The sequence below is a fragment of the Nipponia nippon genome, unplaced genomic scaffold, assembly GCF_047370975.1.
Source record: "Nipponia nippon isolate SJK-2023a ecotype South Korea unplaced genomic scaffold, ASM4737097v1 scaffold_9, whole genome shotgun sequence".
NCBI classification, from domain to species: Eukaryota; Metazoa; Chordata; class Aves; order Pelecaniformes; family Threskiornithidae; genus Nipponia; species Nipponia nippon.
Window position 1 is genome coordinate 26,560,277 of NW_028262413.1, and position 18,974 is coordinate 26,579,250.

An 18,974-nucleotide genomic window follows, 5' to 3' on the forward strand; every position below is an offset into this window, starting at 1 on the left:
TTTGATGTACTTTGGTAAGGGGGGATGGCTCTCCCGCCCCCCTCCTCCTCTCTGCCACCCAAGTACACGGATGAATGTCCATTGGCTCATTGTAAAGATGATTCTTGGGGAGGGGAGGAGGGGGGGTACACAGCAAGGAAAAAAAAAAAAAAAAACCTTTGTATATGACTTTTAAAACAAAAAGAGGACAACACAGTATTTTTCAAAGTTGTATATAGCGCATATGCATGGACAAAGAGCAAGCGTGGCACGTGTTTGCATAATGTTTAATTACAAAAAAATATTTATTCTTTAAAAATCTTCAAGATTATGTCTATTTGCTGTGCATTTTCTTTCAGTTTGATTTTTTTTTTTTTTGTTTCACTTTGTTTACCCTGGGATGGGGTGGGGGAAGCGTGTGCTGGTGTAGTGAAAATATTTTTTTTTTTTTTTTTTTTTTGGAAGGCTTTTACCAGAGAAGTTGGGTTTCTCTTCTTCCTGCAGTTCCTTTACATCCACAGCCTCCACGTGGTTTCGTGTGTGTATCCATTGCTAACGATGGACCCGTCCCCTCGCGCGCAGCTCCTGATGCTCAGTAACCTGGTGTGCATTGCGTTAGCGGCCAATGTACGCTGTGATTCAGGATGCTTTGCCTTTTTTTTGGCCCCAGATTGCTACCTGCCCAAATCCAACTCAGCTGTTCCCGTCCATGCACGCAGGACACGTGCTCTGAACCCAGAGGCTGTGTGTGTGTGTGTGTTTAGAGTTTTATTTTTTATTCTGCGGCAGGAAAAGGAAGGGTATTTCGCACCACTTTTCAAAAGACTTACAGAAAGTTTTCGGCTGTGCATCTCCTCTCCCTCCCCCTTTCATCTGTCAAATGAACCACTCCTTGCTGTTTAAGTTTCACTTACATTATAACAAGTCGTAACATTGAAAAGGAAAGATGATGGAATTGTCTTTGTGTTTGTTTTGGGCTCAATTACTGGGCATACTGTCCTGGCAAATATTTAACACTCCATCTAGTGCAGTAGAAGTTGAAATCAGTGGGGTATTTTTCCATTAAAAGGGGAAAGAACTAATGAGTTAGCTACTGAGTCCATTTTTATGATTTCTGTAATAAGAGCTATGTTAAAGTAAACAATTGGTGGTGGTTTTATTAAATTTACTCCTGTATAGGAATTCCTTCTGTGGTATTTTTCGCCAGGCTAGTGTCCTCAAAGCTTTCTGCCAATCTGCCAGCTTCAAGGGGGAATAAATTTGCAAAGGGGCGAATTTAAAAAGGCAGATCGCAGGCAGGTCTGTAATGCGAAATGCTGTTTCCAGCTGGCACCTGAGCCACTTCAGCTCCCTTGCTGATGGACACCGATGCTTCAAGCGATGCAGTTTTCTGCCTCTGTACCTGCTTTCCACTTCAGCCCCCCCTCATGACGGCTTATTTGCCCCTGGGAATCACATGTGAGAATACCTGCACTGCAGCTGGTTTCCCTGTGCTTTTCCTGCCAGGGCTTGCACGGGGTGGGACAGAGCAGGGCTGTGTGGAGGTCAGCAGGGGCTAGCTGGCTTCCTATCAGCTCACAAAAATTCCCCATCCATGCATTAAAATGCGTTTGAAAGCCATGTGTTTTTCTAGAGCGTGGTGGGCTGGGTGCATGGAAGCACGAACTCTGCGTGGTGGTGGTCCCCAAACTGAACGTACAAAGGCTGGGGGCAGACTCCAACCCGAAGGAAAGCTGGACTGTGGTGTCTTCAGTCTTGATGGCTGTTGGCAAACCTTAAGATAAGGATGATTAAAACCTTGTTCTGTGGGAGCGATCTGCTCATGTTCCTCTCCTCCAGCTTTCAAGCACTCCCACAGCACCTGCATGTCTGCAAGGACACCGTCCCCACTAACACGGGGCAGCTCTGCAGCCTCCTCTGTGGAAAATACAACGAAAAAAAAACCGTCCCTCCCTCCAGCCGCCTGACGGCCTGTGCCTCTGCAGGGGCTTCAGGGCACCCCGGCCGCTGTGAGGAGGGAGCCGGGCCCGGCGGCCGCCCCTCAACGCTCCCGCGGGCCGAGGCCTCCTCATTCGCGGCCTTGTTCCGTCTAACACCGGGGGAGAAGCGAATAAACCCTTCCTAATAAACTTATATTTTATTATTTCATTACTTTGGTGTTTTTCATGGCAAACGCCGCGGTGGATGCGGGGCTGACACCCAGTGGGCCTCCCGGGGCCTTCCCGTCGGGCGCAGCGCCGGGCTCCTCTATGGTTGTCCCGGAAGTGCTTGGGGGGGGGGGGAAGGGTCGGTTGGTAACCGTGGTAACGGGGCGCTTCTCCCCGCTGCCGGAGCCATGGCGGAGCCGCAGGCCGCGCCGGTGAGGAGCCGCCGTCCGAGCTCCGGCCCCCGGGAGCGCTGGGGGGCTGCAGTGGGGCAGGGGCGGGCTTGGGGGGCGAGGGGACGCCGGGGCGGCGGGAGCTGCTTTTAAGCGTGAGATTTTAATCTTTGCACGCTTGGTATTGAAAGCATAATGGAAGTTCAGCCTTATTCTGACTTTTATTGGGGTAATCTAGTGAAACCGAAGCATTTCTCAACGTCCATCACAGCTCACTTTTTCCCTCTGGTGCTCCTGCAAAACCACCCTTGTTCCGCCTGCCGAGCAGGCTGCATCGTGCAACCTGATTTCTTATTGTCGAGTGCTCTTAAGGAAAAAAAAATTCTCTCATGGTTAAATGTCTGATTAAAAGATGAGGAGCAGAAAGAAGGAATAAATGGTCTTTTTTTTGTGGTGGAAGGTGGTCGTTAATGAAGCCCTGCAGGGATCTGTACCAGGCTGGTGGTGTTCAGCATATCTAGAAATGATCTGGGCAAAAGGATGGCTAGAAAGCTATTCAGGTGAGGAGGAAATATGAGAAACTACAGGAAAGTCTTAACAGTGCCGAGTGACAGGTCATTGGGATGATGTGTATGGATTAAAAAAAATTGCAAATATATATTAAAAAAGAGAGGCTTTGTGCTGGTTATTGCATTTAGGAATGAGTTCTTGGAGTCGGGTAATTCTGTGAAAATATCAACTCGGCTTTTCACAACAGCAATCAGAAAAGTGAATAAAATGTTAGAAATTATTAAGAAACAAAGCTGGTGAAAGCCTTTCCTGTATACATCTGGGGTGTTCCTATGTCTCAGACACTGTATAAGTTCTGATCCTCACCACCTCCTACAAAAAAAGAGAGTAGAACCAGAAAATGTTGCCAAAACATTACAAGGAACAAGGGTAGATTGAATCTCCACTTTAAAAAATTGTTTATTAAGGAGAGAGGAGGCGACACAGGCGAAATCCTGTGTTGTGTCTGGGGAAGAGGAGTGAGGAATGTCTCTTCCCCAAGAAACTGGAAGTCAAAAATAAAAATGCTTCCCTGGATAATCATGTTTCTCTTCTGTGAAGGCTTGATTTTTGATGCAAAGTAAGAAAAAAAGTATAAAATGCATTTCTTTTCAGTTGACTGGGTACCTGCTTGTCTGTGAGCTCTGGGCAATATTTGCAGGTCGAGGTTTGTTGCCCGCCGTGCGATCGGACGTCGCTGCACTCATGTGCCTCCAGACTATGGTGGTTCCCCAGGAACAACTTTGTTCTAATTACCTTTATAAATGTTTTATAAGAAATGCTTTTGACATTTTCCTGTGTGATCTGTAATTAGCATCTTAAATACTTGAGGGTTTGTTTGTTTTTTTTATAAGGTAATGATCACTTTCTAGAATCCTAATAAATGGCAGTGATCCTACGGAACAGAAATGTACTGTAAAATGAGTGGGTTTATTTAATCTACACGGCAAACCGAAATCTCTCTCTAGCTATGGCTAGGGAAGATCAGCGCTTGGCAAGGCAGAGTTTGTCTAGCAGCAATGATGCTATTTTTATGCCCTCTTTTGGGATTTGCCAGTTGTCCTTTCTGATTATTTTGTGGAATAGATCTTCAAGAAACCTTGCCTGGTGTATTTAATACTCCTCTTTTCTGTCTTTTCAGGTTTCTTCATTGCCAGCAGCTACAGAACCTCCAAAACCCCATCCTAAAAAAGGTTGGTTTGAAGATATGATTGTGTTTCTTAGGTCGGTTGATTTTTAACATTTCTTTATAGTGTGTGCAGCTGTCTAGTGAGAAATAAATGTCCACTGGGAAAAGACGAGACTCTCTAGACTGTAAGCTGCTGAGTACAAGTACTTTTTCCTAGGATCTGTATGATCCCTGGCTCAGTGCCATTGTTGGCTGACTTATTGTACCTACAGCCTGCATCATGTTTGCTTATAATCTGAGAAACTGTTTATTTTATTGTGTACATACTTGTTGGGCTGCTAATGAGTTTGATACTCATTTATCTTCTTAAATAATAAGAGACGTTTGTTCATTTTAGGTTCTTTAGAATAATGTCTTGCTGTAGAAATGGGAAACTAATGTTGTGTTTCGTTGATTTTTTCATGTCACATTTTATAAGTTTTGAAGTAAAAGAGATGTGCAAGTGAGATCAAACCAGTCATGTTGCAACTGGTTTTAGCTATAGTTTGTTTGGTTTTGAGGTTTTTTTCATACTGAAAATGAGAATTATTTAACTCAGTCTGAGTTGTTGTATTGAAATCTTGGTTGACTTTTATGCGGAACAGGAACAATTTCAGTTATCGGTTCAAAATGTTTGACTAAAGCCTGATGTTTTGTAAGGGGTCCAGTAAAGCCTGCGGCACAATTTGATGTTGTAGCCTCTCTTTCCTCTCTTCCCTTGCTCTTGTCCCGGTGCACGCGATGAGCATTTCCTTCTCTGTAGTGAGAGAAGTGGTGAGCTGTGCTCCCATTCCTAGTATGGATCTGTTCACTGGAGAGACTTCTGCGCCTGCCTAAGGTGAGGTTTGGGGTTTTTTTTGTGGATTTTCCTTTCTCAGGTGTTCAGAGGGCCCCATCAATTCAGATTATAATTAAGAGTGAACTCTGTAGTGTTGCTAGAACCCCAATATACTTACAGTGCCAGTCAGAAGCAGTCCTCCTTTTCCCTTGCCCTTTAATTCAGGCAAGCTCAGTTGGGGAGCACTGTACTTTGGCCTTTCTCTACCCTGAATGTGTGATGTGCCTGTCAGAGTACACTTTGAGAGGAAATCTGCCGTTACTTCTAAATTCCTTGTGATGGAGACTGCCTTGGTGATAAAGCTGGCATTAAAAAGGAGCTTATTGGGCCACTGGGTACTACCTCATAGTTTCTGCCTAAAGGTGAAGTTCTTCATCTTGGATGTAGGCCCTGGGAAGCTGGAAAAGCCACTTTGCTTTTGTTTTGGGGAGGTCAGGCTAACATCACATAGTCCCAGTTCCTGGTAGCAGAATTCCAGCATTTGAGCAGAACACGACTGTCCTGGAGATGGTGCTTGATGTTTCCGTAGGCCTACAGCTGTCGGCTTGCACAAGTCCAAGCCTCTTTTGTATGTTGCCCGAAGCTGAGAGGAAAAGGGTGCTACTGCTTCAGGCCTGTATGCAAGTAAAAATAAAAAGAAAATTTACTTTTATCTTGACTGTCAACTCTTTTAGAGCAAGGATTGCTGTTACTTTGAACCAATTAGCATGGCTTCTGTGGAGGCATTGATTCACTCCTTAGCGAGATGGTTCGTCTCCATCCTTTTCTATAAAGATTATGACTGATCTCCTCATCCTCAGTAACCCCCACCTTGTTCTGCCTTGTCATGCAAGTCCCATCTATGATATTTGTGCTGACCGTGTGGGTTGGGAGGCTGCATCTTCTATCTGTTTTTACAGGACAGTGTATTATTGCAGTTCTCTAAATAAAACATCTGTAAAGAGATTGGGCTGATGATGTTTGCCAAGAGATGGACTATCACTCCAGCACTCTTTCCTGGCGGGCTGAGGTCTATTAAATCAACTCTGCATAATTCATGAGCGAACGGAATAGCTGAAAAAGAAAGATGAGGCCATCAGCCTTACAAACAAGCTGCGGAGGTGTGCTGGATAGAAGCTGTTGTGCCTCTGTCAGCTTGCTTGTTAAACTGTCCGTCAAGTGCCTTCCTGCTTTTAAGTGTGTGCAATTTAATATTGATTGATTGGGAGAATGAACTGTGGCAGTTGCAACTTTCTTAATGGGACTGCTTCTCCAGATCCCGCCTCTTGTTTGATAAAGGACTGCTTGTTCATGGCTGCCAAGGAGGAGTTTTCTCTCCTACTCAGCATTTTGCATTAACAGCCATGAAACAGAGCTGGATGCTTCTTTAAAAAGGGCCACCAACGCTCCTTCAGGTTTTAAATCTGAGGCTGGGCAAAGGCCCTGTGAAAGAATTGGTCTGTCTCCATCACCAGCCAATGTTCCTTCCACCTCCTTCATTTGGCGTTGGTGTTCACACAGCTGCATGCCAGAGGGGAGGAAGCAGTAAATGAAACCCAGTTATTTGTGGCTCTGGATCTCCCTTTTATACTGATATGACCCTTGACTCAAAACTAACTATGGTGAAGAAAAAAAATAATCTAGCCTGTGACTTTTGTAATTCTGTTTTTAGTCTCTTAAGGTAAATTGAGGCATCTCTAGTACCTGGCACACCTCAGGTAGTTCTGAAATGAAATGCCTTGGAAGCCTTTGTGCTTTGCCATTTAACATTTGACTCTGTTGCCTTCAGTGCAGTGGGCAAAAGCTGATTTGAGCTGCCTGATTGTTAATCTCTAGGAAATGAGGGCAGCGATAAGATTTGTAATAGGGGGTGGTATAATAATGTCCTTTGTGGGTGGGTGTGATGCTGGGGGCACGTAAAAGAGGAGGGGAAAGAACGAAGGTGATGTTGTGTATGCTTTTGTGGAGTTTGGCAGGAAAGAATAGCATCTTTTTCCTGTGACAGTTTGTTGGTTTTTTTTTAAATAAGATTTTTCTAGAACACCTTAATGAAGTTTCTCATCGTATTTTAGTTTGGCTGAGAATTATGGTGAACTTTAAGGAGCCAGGCAAATCTACATCAGTTCTGTTTTAATAGAAGAGTGCTGCTAAACTTATTTTAAGCTGATGTTTTTAAACACTGAATGGTAACTGTCTGTTGCAGCAATTTGCCTTTTTATATTTGCATTGTATTTTCAAGTAGGATGCAAGAGACATACTGAAACCAACATTAGTGCAAGCAGGTCTATGAAATGCAGAGATCATATGCTGTAATAGTGTAGGCCCCTCTCCTATGAACAGTTTGGTGTGGATAAAATTTGTGCCCAATTAGAGCATGTATTGTAATAACTAAATAATGTTGTTGTACACAAATGTGGTAGAGTACGACCAAGTCATTGCAGAAGTCCTGACTTTAATGGTCACAGTGCCTGGATTCAGATTGTAACAGCTTGCCTGTGTGTGTACTGGGTAGGAGTAAGGTATTACACTCATGTTTTTGAGAATGTGATGTCAAATTTGCAAAAAGTCATTTGAATGACAAAAACAAATGTGAGTTTTGTTGTGTAACCAGAAGGAACACCAGAAGACCGTGTTTTCACTCTGACCTGTGATGCAGATGAGAATACGTTGGATACTGTTGAACCGTGCAACCTGAGAGTCATGCAGCTTCCCCTCGCTGTTGCGTTGCTTTCCTCCCGTGGATGCTCCTTTCATCCCGTCCGTGAGATGAGAAAAAATGCAAACCTAGAACCAGTGTTTAGCAACCTGATTTTATGGCTCTTAAACAAGAATAACGTCGAGTTAAGAGGCAGAATTTGCTCTTGACTTAGCTGATGTCAGGGCTGATCCACCATGTGGCTTTTAGGTTAAGAAAGCCTAAAAGGCTGGGATTTAAGAGAGTCTGTCTTGCAGGCAGGTCAGCCCAAAGGGAAGACGATGAGCATTCAACAAGCGTATAAAGGGTCTGGAGCAGATTGTGGTGGTGGTGGGGAAAGGTGTTGTACACAGCAATCAGGTTAGAAATCTCTACGCCTAGCAATCTAAATTAAAGGGACCAGCAGAAGGCAAACCTCTCGGAGTATCTTGTAGCTGCACTTGGTGACAACCATTATTCAGCAGCTGACATGTTAGTAGCTAAAACCATTCATTATTTTGTCCTTTACCCCCCGTGGGGAGAACTGCTCTGAAAATCAATTCCCTTTGTTGCTACATCAAGATCCATAACTCTCCCCATGTTGATATTTTGTCCCCAAGCAATTGACGGTAGAATAAAGGGAGCTCTGTTCCTTGAAGCGATGTAGAGTTAATATCAGCCTGCTGAGATGGGGTTTTAATCTCCCTGCTGCATTTTAAATTAATCAGATATCTTCCACAATGCTTTACTAGTTTTGAATTGAAATAGGCTGCCTCCCATCTTTCCACTTTCCTTTTGCCACACAGGCCAGTCAAGCCATTTTATAGTAACTGATAGTACTGTAGCAGAGAAGCACTTTTACCAGCTTGTATTGTTGATTTTTATGGAACATAACTTGAATTTATTTCCCTTTATCGTGGAAAAAAATATCTAGAAAGGAAGTTCTGGGCTCATGTTAGTCTAATAACAGTTCAGAGGTTAATGGAACAATTTTAAATGCATTTAGATTTCTACACAAATATTAGACCTCAGATTTTCTGAGATTCAGTGATGGCTTTTTAATAACAAGGTAGAATCCTAAAAATATATATACTATAATAAATACACTGAAGCAAAATAAAATAGATTTCGCTTGAGTCACTGGGAAGAACTTGGGCTAGAAATCCATTAGACTGTGAAGGAGAATTCTGGATTGTTACCAGCCACCTCTATGTTCACCCAAGGAAGGGTCAGGTAGATAATTTTCAAAGCGAAAATCTTCCCCTTGTGAATTGTAAAAGGGATTAAGTGTTCTCCCCAGTCCTGGGCATTGGGATATTTTATGGATACTTTGTAAGTATGTTTTTTCTAGGGTTTGAAGCAAGGAATTCTGCCTTGGTTTAACTGTGGCCTTTGGCAAAGCGCTTTGACTTTTGTTTCTTTCCTTTTATCAACCATAAGATTGGTGTAATATTCAATGGCAGTATTTGGATGCTGCAGGCTTTCAGTTAATAAAAGATTTGGAGACATTAAATGAAAGATATTTTATAAATGCATATATTGCAATGTACTACTCAGCCTGTTTGAGTGCTCCTAAAGATAGTACTGAAGGGTGTAGGCAAGATATCTGGGAGAAATTTTATAGGGAGAAATTTTAGCATACCCTGTGGTCAGGTCTGCCTGTTAGGCGTTTTAACGTGCTCAACGCTTTACATCAGAGCACTTCTGTAAAATAAACCAGGTGTCTGGATGTTTCAGGGCTTGTGAGTCTTCATCTTACTTTTTTTTAGGCGATTTTGCCATTTCTGTCTTGTGTGATTATGAGCATAACTAGTAAAAACGTCTTGTAAGGCCATGGCGAGCCATTGAAAGGGAAAAAATGATGTTCTCTCAGCTTTTATTACATTCTCCATTTCAGAGACGAAGTAAGTTACTGACCCGAGATTAAAACAGCTGATGAAGTAGGTTTATCAGCAATAAACACACAAGTGCTTGGTGTCCCTTTGTAAGTAATAGCAAAGTTCGATTAGATTTGGCTATTGCAGATAAATTAGGTAATAGAAATAGGGAAGTGTGTAATGTAAATGTGTGTTTTAAAGCTGTGGTTGTATCCTGTTCTTGAACTCTGCGGTAATGAGGGTGTTCTTCTTTGTGGCTCAAAGTTACCACAGTTTTACCTCACAGAAACCTGCGTTTTGGATAGATGACAATGACACGGTATTTTGCATCTTGCCAGGGTAGTTTCTTTTGTTTAACTGAATTTTGAAATATTCTCAAGCAGTATGTGTTATTCTTGTCCAGCTAAATCCCATGTCAGTATTTAGCTTAAATACTGATAGTGCCGTTCTTTTCATGTGGGTGCTCATCCTTGAAGCCAAGGCTGTAGTCAGTGAGTTCTAATAAAAAATAATTGCACGTGCTGATTTGATGGGCAGTAAAGTTCACTTTATCTGGTATTGACTTTGGTTAGGAAGTACTCATGACGATAAGCAATCATCAAAATGGGACTGTTAGATAATAACTAACTTTCAGATTATGCAGAAGTAGGTAAGTGGCTTCTGATGATCTGTCCTGCAAAAATGCATCTCGCTCTGTCTCCGGGCAGCTCCTGCTCCCTCAGATGAACTGATGGCAATCCTTCCTGCTCCTGCAGATATTTTAAGGGATCCTGCAAGTATTTTAATGGCTCGAGCACTCTGAAGAGCAGGAACTTTTTAGTACCCCGAGGAGTTGATTCTGTGCACTTTCAGAGCTGATAATTTCTGAATTCCTGATACATTTCCTTAAATCAGTATAAATCCATTCTTTGAGCCAGCTTCAAAGCTGCCTTTGAACTTGTAACAGTGAAGCTGCCTGAGAAATCCAGATAAAAAACAACCCCCTTGAGTTAAATTAATTAATACTTTTAAGTGTGTCAAAAAGAAAAGATGGTAGTGGAAATGTCATGGTTGGGGGGGAGCAAATGCAGTTCCCATATCTGTGCGTACCAATTTGTTTCCATTTGGCCATGTGCAAGCCAGATTTTTTAGCCCATTTGAACCTACGGCCTTGTGGGAAGAAAATGGTTTCTAAATAACATAGATTAGTTGGTAATTACATCATTGTTTTACACAAGAGAATCTGATATTTTCATCTCTGCAGTAAGTGGGTAGTAGTGCTGTGTGTATTTTGTTCAGGATCTGATACAACTGTTAGTTTTGAATAGTGAGATTAAAAAAATGAATTATTGGGTTTGAGTAATTAAATTGTGTAATATACTTCACTTCATCCTCTTCTCCCCAGAATAACAGCCAGTAATCCCTGCACCACAAAGAACTGGGAATATTTAAGCTTGAATGTACTAGCACAGCTCTGCCCTCTTGTGTGTGTACATTAATATCTGTGATTAGAGGAACAGGGAATCCTTTGCAGACAGCATAGCAGGTGTGTTTTTCTGTCAAGACTAGTATCACTGTAAAATTTTAGTGCTAATTTTTAAATCAGACGATTCATAGTTTCAGTTCTAGCTTTACGTCTTTCAGCAGTTGTCAACCTACTTAATTTCTTCTCTGTAAAGATGAAAATCAGTATCTGCTACTTAAGCCTGCTGCAACCTTAGTTAGGCAATGAAAAGTGCCATAAAAGTGCCACTTCTTGTAGAAAGCGAGTATAATCTGAATGTCTTCTGATAATTTGATAATTAAGAAATATATTACACTGGATTAGGATCAGGAGGAGGGTGAAGTACAGTAGCTCAGCTTTAGAGGATCTAAATGTACAATTGCAATGTATTACTTTAGGATCACATTTAAATTGGTAAATTTATTTTCTGGAGTTCCTTTGAAAGTCCTTGGTGCTAGGCAAGTTTCTTTTGTATTTTAAAGCACTCAACATCACGTTCGTCTGTTGGCGTGCTGCTTACAGATAAAATGCCATCTCCCATTCTAAATTTAAAAATAATTTTATAAAAATAGTAAGTAACAAATTTAGGAAGACAGGGATTCATCCTTCTGAATTGAGTTATCTCTGAGATAGAACAAGTCTCAGCAGATCACCTGTGCTCCGTATTTAGTCAGTGGAAAGCCCATCTGATGCCATTCCTCTGACCTCTCCCAGCCACCTATTTTGGGATGCAATGAATCACTCCCCCAGGATGTGTGTTCCTCTCCTTTACCTTAAAGACAGCCCAAGGCAAGTAATTCAGATGTCTTAATTTTCAGACACTTAAGTTAAAGGAGGTGCATCCTACAAGAATGTCAGAATGAATGTTGTCTGTGCAACTTCAATTCGAGCCTTTGAGTCTTTAGTGACATAATTACACATTGGCTTTAGCCCAGCTCTCCAACATCATTCGTTGCACAGGAATGACGGGACTCACTGAAAAAGGAACAGCTCACTGAGGGCTTTTTAAATAAAAGATATCTCCATTATTCAGTGTATAGCCAGTTGTTGTGTTCGTCTTCAGCTATCAAATCCCATAGATAAATTCCCTGATGCTGCAAGGTTCTTCTGTGTCATACTCAAACTGTGCATTATACATTAGAGGCTCTTAAGAGACGATACTTGCTTGTCAAGAAGACATTTTGGGTTCCCCAGTGCTTGAGGTCTTGCTTTTTCAGAGTTACCAAGCACATATACTGCAACACTTCCATGGCCAGAGCACGACTGCTGCCCATCCTGCTTGCTGGAGCGAACGCTGGGTAGGCAATACTGGCTCTCATGTCTTTCAAGCTGTACAGCCAAAAATGATGGATGGACATGTAGTGGCTGCCTTTGGGAAGCCTGCTTAGGTGATTTTTCCAGCTTTGTAACAGAAATCGGAGTGAGGTTTCCTGTCTCACGAGCAGCTTTACAGGGTCTTAATGAAGAGACTGTTCATTCACTCCTTCCAGAGTCTGTCCCTTTTGCTGCGGACATTTTAAGCTGTGTAACAGACGCTGCAGAAATCCTGTGATTTAGTCACTGTTTTATTCATATTTCTCAACAATTTCATTCACTGTCTGACCTTGATTCATTTTTATATTCATCATCATTAGAAAGAGGCAGGGCACCTGGTGAAAATACTGGTGTGTTCCTGTAATTGTAGATGTGCTCGTGTAATAAAAGACTGTATCGTTAAGACATTCATGCAGTAGGGAAGAGTGAAGGCTGCACAGGCAAAGATTCATCCTGGGGCAGACATTCAATGTGGAAAACTTCATCCTGGGGCAAGAAGTCTGGAAGAAGTTCGTGCATTCAAAAAATAGGGTCTCAGAGTAGGAAATGTTGAACCATTTGCAAGACCAACTTCTATATTTTATATATATATATATATATATATATATATTCTTATTATATAATATGCTTCTAATATAATATTCTTCTTTGGCAGTGGATGAAATGAGGACAGGTTCTAGGTTCTTCCACTCCCTATTGAGTGGGAAGTTTCAAAGACTGCCAGGGCTGGATTGTGGTGCTCTCCCTGTTGTAATTTTATTTTGCTTTTTAAGAGGAAACCTTTTTCTTACAAATGCCTTTAATGATTTTAGTTTCAGTTTCCATGTAAAATACCTCACGCCGTAGATAGAAAAAGACTAAGCACAAGAATTTAAGCCAAAGGAAGGATTAGACTGGAAATCCCAAAGCTACGGAGCTCCTGATACTGGAATTAAGGAGAAGCTGGTTACGCAGGTTATTTTGGGAATGCCTACAGCCAGTGTTGCTTCGTTTGCGGGGGAAATATCTTCCATCCCTGCTTTGCTGTAGGAGGAGACGGTGGGTAGTCACCAGTTAATATCTCAGACCTCCTGGCTATTTATAAGCCATTTTATTCATAAGGCCTCTGTGATGGTGTACTCTACCCCCTTTATTTAGGAACAGCATTGGCAAATAGACACTCAGAGGGAGCTTGGTCTCCTTTTTGCCTACCAGGACATTGAGCGCAAGGCATCAAGCAGGAAAAAAATGGTTTAAATGGAGAATATAACAGTTGGGGTGCTATGCCAGGGGTTGGATCTCTAGGCGCAGAGTCTGCATCCTCAGGGATTTGAGAACTATTGTGCAAATCAGCCTATTTTTTTCTAGATTAGCTTGTGTTTAAAAGCAAAAATAACAAAAGCTCTTTCAGATCCTTGTTTTTCTTCTGTTCAGAGCGCGTGTCTCTGCTCAGCAGTCAGTGCTGATGGTCAAAACTGGCTCGTGCAGAGGAAACAGACTTTCAGTTTTGATTTTTTAAGGAAATAAAGGTGATTCTACTTTTTCAATTTCCTTTTTAAAGTACACATTTGTTACTAAATTTTGCCCCAATGTTATTTGCTTGAACCAAATTTTAGGCTTGAATCAAGCAATATTAGGCTTGAATCAAGCAATATTAGTCTTGTATCAAATTTTTTGTGTCATAACAGTCAGGCTAATGTATTTGTGCTAATGCACGTAATTCCCCCCTCTCTCATCGAATGGAGTCAGGATTGCAGAGTGGTATCTCGCCAACCTCATACTGCTAATGGACATTTTCCCAGTAACCAAACTAGTTCTACCACTGGGAACCTCGTTGTGGCACTGGGAAGTACAGAGTGGTCACAAGTGTGTATTTATTTACAGATCTTCCCACTTTACCTTAAGGGTAAACTTCAGCAGCACATACTAGGAGACATTTATATTGAATAATCAGTGTAGAGTTTTGTCTTGTAAATAAAAACATTGTTATTTGGACTAACTCGGAACTTTAAATGTCTTAAAACAGGAAAACCACTGAAGTCTGAGCTAGCAGCTCTTTAAGATTTATGCAGTGTAAACTAACAACAGAAAATGCCTGGTTTTTTTCTTTGCCCTAGTGCATAAATCAGCTATAAGATAAAATTTTCAGCTCTTCTATATAGCTTTGGTTAATTTTCCTGCAGGGGGAGGTGTAGAGTCAGAAATGTTGCTTTTTTGTTTAAATCTGCTGCTGTTTTTCAGTCTCCTTCCAGTTTTCTCTGTGTATTGTGAAGCTATTAATACTTGATAGTAAGATCACAGCTATGAATTATGGCTTTCTTGCTAGCACCAGAATTGTATATGATGAGTTTTATTAACCCCAGCTGACTGTAAATAATGAGGAACCATACGGGTTTATTGTTTGATTTAAAGGTGTTTCAGCAGCAATTTGCAAAAGGAAAATAGGGGAAGGGGGATTAAATGGAGAGAATTGCTATAGTAAAGGGCTCTGTCCTTTTTTCTCTTGTTTATATCCATTTTACAGGTATTTGTGTACACAAACACCTGTATTCTCACGTATATACGTACGTGTATACTCGCACGCGATGAGTGAAATACAGCATAAATAACCTCTTCTGGGTGGTAATTTTTCATCATTACTGAGTTTTCAATACATTATGTCTCCATTTATGCAGTTTTCAAACTCCAAGGATGGATCTGGGCATAGGAAGACCAATGTTCCTATATTAGTTTTCTTTCAAAGCTATAGTGTATTCATATTGCTACAGTCTCAATAAAAGCCTTTGAGTGTCTGATTAAGGAAGAGGATTTCTTGTTAAACTTGTCTGTGCACCAGCCTAGCTAGGAATTTGTAGGATGCTCCTCTGATATCAAGGCAGTCTTTTATTTTTAAATCTAAAAGCCTTGATATTAGAGCTTTAAAATGCTTTCTATCTGTTATTCATATCTTATTTTGGAAGATACAATTCCCTGGCAGTGGTACGTTGTTTTATAGTAGCTATTTGAGTTTGTGCCTTATTATTTTAATGTTATTTTTGTTTAGAAGATAGTCATTACCACTCTGTCACTGGTTTTACAAATGGTAGCATAATTCCTCACATTGTCAGCTTGTGAAGCTCAAGGCGAAAAGGAGATATGCACAGCTGGTTTCATCCTAGTCTTTCCCTCCCTATCAATGTTTATTTAACACGGTTGTGAGAGCGCCAAGCTTCATTTTGGACTGTAACCACAGCTATGTCCGCCAGTAAACCTTCCCCAAGCTCTGCAAGTGGGAATAATTGTCACCCTGGCAATAATGTCAGCAAATGTCTCCAGGAGGCTGAGTTGGGAATTGTGGGATGCAGTGGATGTTGGTCCTGAAAGACTTTGATGTGTTACCTCTCGGATTTGGATGGTCTCCTCCAGTAGCAGCTGAATTTTGTTTATGCCATTGTGAGTTCGCTGTTAAGCCAATGACCAGAATTACTTTAAAAAGGGAAATGAATCTCAAATCGAAAAGATCCATCCTGCTTCTGTGCGCTCGAGCAAGCCTTGCCCAGTGATGGGAGATGATTACCTCGCTCCCTCATGGCTTCACCTCAGCAGAGCTTCCTGCTTTGATTTCTTCAGAGCAAGATGCACTTTACCGAATTCTTCTTTGGTGCAGCTCTCTTAGTAGCAAAATGTTACAATAGGGACTTGGGTCATTGCCTTTGTGTTTATTAATTTTGAAAATCCCTGTGTGCTCGAATGCTGTTTTACAACATGAAATTTTTAATTAGAATTTGGAAAGAGACAATTGAGTCAGAATCTAGATTAGGCCTTTTGGATAATCTTACCCACGTACGTGGTACCTACCACAATAGATCCAGACCATGACTCATGAGGCTACTGCAGAATAAAAAAAATAAAATACTTTCTTTTGCTCCTTTGCTTCTCCTCCAGGCTCTTCTTGCTGCTCTTGCTGAGTTCACTGCAGGTTGGGTTGCAAAGCTGGAGGGACGGGAGTGAAATGGGGCTCAGACTCTTTCCATTAAGCTGGGGTGGAGGAATACCTGGGCTCTGACCTGGTTTTTTAGTATGATGAGACTAAAATGTGAACTTGAGCTCCTTCTCCACCTCAGAGAACCGTAGCCGATCTGTGCTTCTCACAGGAAGGGTGCTAGAGTGCTCCAGGCAGCTGGCGGTTTGCATGCTGGAGAAAATAAGGTGATGGGTGAAAGGCTGTCTGATGGCTACAGTTGTTGAAGTCCACTTTACTTTGGCTATACCCACAACAAAAATGGTCTCTTTGCACCTGGCAATTTCTTCAAGAGGATGGCTGGTGCTTTAGCAATCGTTTCCTCCATGAAATTTGATAGGAGCCTTCTGGGGCATTTTTTCCCTCCTCTCTCTTTACAGCAATTTCAAAACCCTTTTATTAAATCTAAAACCCACTGTTTGATAGTTCATATCTAAGCTATAATTACCCAATATGAAGATGCAAGCACAAAATAATTTCCTAGGGAGGCTTACACAAAAGGGAATAACTCTGATTTTTTTTTTTTCAGTCCTTTGAGAAAATCTATAACAGGATGAATAAAGTGAAGAATGATGATAGCGCAGCACAGATACAAACCTGATGATCTTACTCGGATTCTGTTGGGGTTTCCGCTCCAGTGGCTTCCTTAAAGGAGCATTGTCAGAAAGAAAAATCACATTGCTGGAAGTGGGTTGTGCAATCAATCACTGGCCACCGAGAAAGTGGGGGATCAGATGGATTCCCTTTTGAATTCAATCAAAACACTTCAAAGAAACTGGCATGTCTCTCAACTGAGGTATTTAATCATATATTTGGTGCCTGGCTCCCTGTTGCAGTTGCTTAATGAGACTAGACTTTTGTAATCCCAGAAAAGATAATTATGCAAGTTATAAACCCTTTTCACTGTAGATACCAAGTTTTTGGATAATTGTGTTTTCTTGGACTGGCCCTTGAGCAGATTGATTTACAGAAAATAATGGCTTTTTTCTTTTTTTTCCACTGCTAGAATGGTATAAACTACTATTTTCTAACCTGTAGTCCCTGCACCCCTGCAGTGCCTGGATTGTTTGTGAGGGCTCTGCGAAAGGTGACAAAGAAAAGCATGTTTTCATATGATCTGCAGCAGTTACATATGAGGAACTTCTGAAGGTCTATATATTGGAAAAAATGGAAAATTGCAATATACGCAGCCTGAGGGACTTGATGAATGTGCTCAGCTCCTCTCAGAGAGTCCAAATTCGGCGGCCTTTCTCTATTCAGAAACCTTCTGAACGACCGGTTGCGGCAGTATGTGTTCCCAGCTCTAATTACTGTGAGATTGCAAACCATTATATGCCATATGGAGCCTCCACTGTTCCTGATCATCCTTGTGCTTGAGAAGACTGAGGTGTTCTGCTGTCCTTCTTTCTGTTACTCTGCCCCTCGTAGCATCCCCCATGGCTGGATCCAGCCATACATCACTCTTGAGGCTGATGCAGCAAGAGCTGAGCGACACACATCATCAGTGTGTGGGGTTTTTTTTAGGTATTCTGTGGGTAATTATTAAACTCAGAAAAAATACTTGGATATTAGGACCAGCAATGATTGAATTGGGTCCTTCCAGAAGGCACAGGATGTTTTATTCCCTTTCTCTGGAGTTAGAGTCCCAAATAGCCAGGGTTTTGTATTTCCCTTTTCTTCAGAAAAATGCAGTGATCCTTTACACTGGGACAGTCGTATCAGCAGGCTGGGGGAGCAAACCTAAGGGAGATAAATGCACCAGAAGTAGGTATCTCACTGCTTTTGTGGAAAAACAGAAATGCAGATTAAGATGGTTGTGGCTCTGGAGAGGTGTATAAATAATTTGCATTACTTCTTTCTCCATCTGAATAGAGTGTAGAGCCTGGTAATAATCCTTTATTTCCCACAGCCTTTCTTGGGGGGATCAGACCTGTTCCTGTGTCAAATTTATTAATTTTCTTACAATTTCTGTGTCCTTCCTCTCTTCTCTGCCCTCTGTGGGTTCCACACCATATTTGGTTCATGGTGTTTATGGCGGATTTCTGCAGAGAAGGGGTCAAACTGTTCCCATTTTCTTTCTGGAATAAATTCAGGGAGTCTACCAACTTTCTTCTATGAATCTTTGTGTTTGTTTTGTATTCAGATATAAGATTCACTTATATCTGTGAATTAATCTAGACATCTTTTTCAAAAGACATCAGAATTGTTTGTCTTTTTTCAATTTGCTTGTCTTAGGGAAAAAGAAAAGAAAAAAGGAGAGTAATGTCTTCTCAATCAAATGTGATGCTATTTCCAAATGAGTTTTAGGAGCGTAAAAAGTCCATGTGTTTTCCCAATTCCACATAAGTTACCTTAGCTCAGCATATCGCTGGGGGAAGCAAAACTGTTTTATCTCTGCAGATGTGAATGCCATTCACTTCTGTGTCTCATGGTGTGTTTTGATTTCTCTGTTTTCTCTCCAGGCCAGCTCTTTTAGGTAACTCCTCTGTTTTTTTGCAGTCTTGGACCCAGAAGGCAGGCGGTGTCTGTTTTACCCTTTTCTTTTGCAGCTTGATACTCTGCTCGGCACTCACTCTGACATTCAGCATTTCTTCCTTCCCAACCCTGTTCTCAGCAGGCGTTTCCATAGCGTGGGAGTGGAGTATAATGTCCTTTTCGTCTTAAAAGTGTGAAAAAGCTCTTTCCTTCAGGAATTAAACAACTGATCTTCCATCCGCTCGCTGATGTACTGTCCTCTAAGCTTAGCCCAAAACATTCGTGTAGGCTCTAACAGAATTTGGTCTCGCCCATCTCAGCTGGCAACACACCCCAGCCAGC

General features: G+C 41.6%; 1 protein-coding gene across 4 annotated transcripts in view; it reads left to right on the forward strand.

The window, feature by feature from the left end:
• Positions 1-448: 448 nt before the first annotated feature.
• Positions 449-18,974, forward strand: part of BBS4 (Bardet-Biedl syndrome 4) — a 50,214-nt gene continuing 31,688 nt past the window's right edge. For 2 of the 4 annotated variants that reach the window (XM_087743931.1, XM_087743932.1), the window contains exons 1-2: positions 449-2,338; positions 3,987-4,038. In XM_087743931.1, coding sequence (XP_087600057.1) covers positions 2,315-2,338; positions 3,987-4,038 — 76 coding nt within the window. In that variant the 5' untranslated portion in view covers positions 449-2,314. Of the gene's footprint in view, positions 2,339-3,971; positions 4,039-16,686; positions 16,954-18,974 lie in introns of those variants that run through there. The other 2 variants (XM_087743933.1, XR_015701326.1) reach the window with 2 other exon arrangements.